General features: G+C 35.7%; 1 protein-coding gene across 4 annotated transcripts in view; it reads right to left on the reverse strand.

Moving 5' to 3' along the window:
- Nucleotides 1-3,669, reverse strand: part of LOC133524418 (hemicentin-2) — a 237,384-nt gene extending 233,715 nt beyond the window's left edge. For 3 of the 4 annotated variants that reach the window (XR_009800374.1, XM_061860416.1, XM_061860415.1), the window contains exon 1: nucleotides 3,410-3,667. Coding sequence is in view for 3 of the 4 variants with exons in the window: in XM_061860416.1 (XP_061716400.1) it covers nucleotides 3,410-3,476 (67 nt within the window). In the remaining variant the exon portion in view is untranslated. Of the gene's footprint in view, nucleotides 1-3,409 lie in introns of all 4 variants that reach the window. The other variant, XM_061860417.1, reaches the window with a different exon arrangement.
- Between the last annotated feature and the right edge of the window lie 864 nt (nucleotides 3,670-4,533).

Consider the following 4,533-nt stretch of genomic DNA (forward strand, 5'->3'; position numbering starts at 1 on the left):
ATAAATAAATTTCAGGAATATTGGAATCCGGATTCGATGAGGATTTTACGTTTTCATGTCCATCTGTGCTAACGATGCAACGGATGCAGGTAAAAAATAAGCGCAACAAACAAAATGCGGAATAAATGGAAACTGGTGACCATGGAGTGGTTTTCATTCGGTTTCAAAAACTGCACTGACTGTGGGTAATAGTTGACAGCTTGTTAGGTAAAAAGAAAAGGATTGCCTCCCTAGTTTATGTGGATAAATTAAGCAATCAGAAAATTAAGCTTTTTAGTACTAAATTATTCAGTCTGTATATATCCCATTGCTAGGTACACGCTAGAGGGTTTTGGCGCGAGAGGGTTTGGACCATAATCCCTACGCTGGCCTAATGCAGAGTGGAGACTTCACTAGTCATCAATTTGTGTCTACATGAGATACGTGAACCTAATTTCTGTGTATGAACCTTTAAATTAAGCAAACCCACATAATATGACAATATCGTCAGTTGAAAATAAATTTCACTAAAACATGTGACACTTGTCTTTTACATTCTCAAAAATATCTGAACATGAACTTTAACGTCTTGATATCCGCTCAAAAAAATCTGAACTTGAACGGCGGCTGAAGATGGCGACTGTACGCAGACACACTGAACACAGATTTGTATAAAATCAATTAATTAATTCAGGCTTATTTAGTCTCCAATTTGATTGATGCCATGGTTTAACTTTCGTTTAACGACGTGATCAGTTAAGAGGAATTAAGATCCTTTACGTACTTAGGTACGTTCTTATCCATTCTGTTCTCCAGATAACTTTGTAAGAAATATTATGTTTTTTTTTTCTAAATTTATCCGTTTCATAGTTTCGAGTGCTCCCGAGAATGAATGACTGTAAGCTTGTAGGGTCAGCAACGCGCGTGTAACTCCATCGCTGCAGTGGCTGCTTAACATTTTGCCATCCTCATGGTATAAAAAACTTAGACAATGTGTTATGAAAGGAGTTTTTCTTTACATTTTACTGCAAGTTCGTATAACCTAACCTAACCTATTGGCACCACTGACACATTGCTATCCAGATTATTTGGCACAGAAACTGCTATTTGTTAGGCACGTATCGTATTTGTGCGATTGTCTACGTGAATTCCCATTGGTTACCCGAACGCGAGATTTATACTGGTTCCATTTCACTAATACTTTTTCATTGTATTTGCCAGAATTCAATTTATCGATGAAATATTAACACAGTAATTAATTGGTCCAGGGCTATAAACCCTAATATTCTGATTGAACTTGTCCGCAACAAGGGGTCAGACTCTGACCACGCTAACTTTGCATAAACTTGGCAGTTAGAATGAAAACATAGGTATCCTCTAAGCTCCATACCCGACGTAATAATTGGCATGAGACCTTAGCGTGGTTCGAGTCGACTCTTTTTTTATTAACCTATATTTTTGAGTATATGCAGTTAACTAATGTTCAATAGGAGTGCCAACTATATAGTTTATCTGTGTATGGTCCATGAACTTGTAGAAAATGTAGAGGACCAATACAAAGTAATCTCTCCAGGTGGGCATCGTGCCTGGGGACCGAAGTCCACTGAGAGTTGTTTAGAAGTAGTATTTATAGGAACTGATTGTCGGAACTACGTAAGCGCGATGTAGAACGTGCTAACGCCATCTGTTACAATCTTGTGGCACTACGAGTATGTGGCGTGTGTAGAGAGACGACACAAACTACGAGTAATCTAACCTACTTAATTAAGCTGCAATTAGTAAATAAATAATGTGAAAGGAGTTTAAGTTAGTTGTCGCCTTTTTTACTACCTTCAAACCTTCAACAAAAGAGCGTACTCCCATCTTAAATGCCGGCAACGCACTTACAACCCCTCTGGTGTTGCAGGTGTCCATGGGCGGCGGTAATCGCTTACTATCAGGTGATCCGTCTGTTCGTTTGCCTCCTCTACCATAAAAGAAAGGCAATCGGCTCGGCAAGGGTTCTCAATAAAAAGGTGTCGTTCCGGTCGCTAAATAAACGCAGACTAGTTTAAGTCTAAAATAGACCACTATTATAGCGCTCTCTGATTACGCATAGTTCTTTTGGATCTTGAGCTCACTTTACAGTGGGCCGGATAATTCGACTAAGAATCTAGTATATAATATATATTCGACTAAGAACCTATAGTACAGTCAGCGTCAAATAATTAGTAGCAGTCAAAGTAGCCAAATAGTTCGGTACACCGTATATTTAGTATGGTGTACCGAACTATTTGGCCACTTTGACTGCTACGAAGTATTTGACGCTGACTGTACTACAGTAGAAACACGATTATCCGAACTAATTAGGAACGAGTCTAGTTCGGATAATCGAAATGTAGGTTTTTGAGACGAATTCAAACAAAAACAATACCATTTTACACAAAAACATTGCAATATATTAAAATTTGAAAGCAGAAATTGACGTTAAAATAAAAACACCCGAAAAAAGTTCGGATACTTGAGGAATCCGATAAACTAAGTCTGCGTTCGGATAACTGAGGATTCGGAAAATAGAGGTTCTACTGTAAAAGCAACAATTTCAACTGACCTTCGTTGGAACTTACATCTTAGTAGAAAGGTTTAGGTTAGTTAATGGTGTGAACGATAGTACTAGACAAAGCATTCTAAGAGCTTAAGTGTACTTATTTAAATTGCGATATGGCGGAGGCCAAATGTATTATAAACCTCAAAACTAATGGGCCCCATCACAACTCATCAGCGTTGCAATATACCGATATTATCCATAAGTTTCCCTTTCATTATTCTATAATCATGAACATTAGATGATTATCGAAGCCGGTGAAACAATGAGTAATGTATGCATATTCGACCTGTATGGTCAGACACCGTGTATGGTTCAATGTTCCCGAACAACTAAAGGATTGTGAATGTATGTGGTGTGTGAAATGTATGCGGGGACGAGTATATAGTATTTAAAACTTTATTAGAGAGATTTTAAAATGTATTATGTGTGACGAACAGAATTTACAATAGACCATTCAACAACCTTTCTTTTTGTTAAACAATCCAAGAACAACCTATAATGAAAATTAGAATGTTAGTTTTTTTTAACAAAAATAAAGTGAAAAATATTTATGAATTATTTTTAAATGGTTATGTAATTAACAATAGGTAACATGTAGTGTAGGTAGTGTGCTTTCGAAAATATTAAAGTTTAAATTAAATTAAATATGAAATAAATAATCATGTCGTAAAAATAAGACGACAGATAATTCACCTAGTATCTAAACTAAAATATTAAGCTTATGTTAAAAAGTCTGCGAAAAAATCAAACATCTATAAATATTTCGTAAAGCATGCAAAACTTAGTTAGATCGAATTAGTCCAAAAATTTAAATTTAATTTATAATAAATTTAATGTACATACCAATTTGAGTCGTGGCCAAAACCAGAAGAAAACACTTCACAACAAAGTTACGATTCATTTTTTCCATTTTGAATAGTTTTCCGCAAAACTTCAGTCAAAACATCACAAGTCCACTTTTCAAACAATTTATTTAATCACTTCAAACATAACGTCCATTTTAAGTTCACAATTAAAAGTTCAATGTAAAAACCACAGTTCATAAACAATGTTTTTATTTTTAAAAAGTTCGCGCAAATTCTGGCGCGGAGCGTCGTGCGGCCAGCACGCGTACGTTCCAAATGCGATGTAAAGGCACGCACACACGGCGTGGTGATCGACCCCACCGGAACCACACTCGATGGTCGCGCGACTGCCGAGACCATGTGCACCGCACCGAGACGCGCCTTAAACAAACTCTCGTTTGCATACACATCCCGTTTTAAACAACTTTAAAGTAATGATGTTAAAACTCATTATTGATTGATAAGGATTACGCTGGTAATGAGGGTGTCTTCTAGCGATAAAATTCGTTTGTAGAGCGTACGCGCGTAGAAGCCTTATACTATTGCCATTGTTTTAGAAAAAAAAAAACTTTTAGCTAAAAAGGGAGATAAAGGACGATGCCGTAAGAAATGCTATGCGAATACTTTTGGAATTAATCACTCGGTGTCTTTGGATGTCGTTTTAAATAATGGACGATTATTTGTATAAAATTCTTTTTATTACGAATAAGGCAGTGCATTTTCACATATTTTTTGTTGAGAGTTTAAACATTCCATCAGAAATATGCATTCCGAAAATTTCGGTTTAATACTGCAGTATCGAATATTCGCTGAATTCCAATAAAGTTGATTCTGATTATTCAAAAATACTTTTAAAAAGAACTTTGTTTCTATTACGCCAATTTTCAGAGATCGTATAATAAACAAAACATAAGTAACGCAATGTTTAGCGGCACAATTATTATAAATACAAAGGAGTACGTTTTTATTTGATCAGTATTAAAACGAAATACATAAATAAATATTAAATAAAATATGTACTCTCCTACATATTTTTGTCATGTTGTTTACCTACTTTACGCGACTAAAACACAACGCATTGTACCTAGATTATATGTCTTGTTCATGGATTAAAACACAGGA

Source organism: Cydia pomonella, chromosome 13 (genome assembly GCF_033807575.1).
Source record: "Cydia pomonella isolate Wapato2018A chromosome 13, ilCydPomo1, whole genome shotgun sequence".
NCBI classification, from domain to species: domain Eukaryota; kingdom Metazoa; phylum Arthropoda; class Insecta; order Lepidoptera; family Tortricidae; genus Cydia; species Cydia pomonella.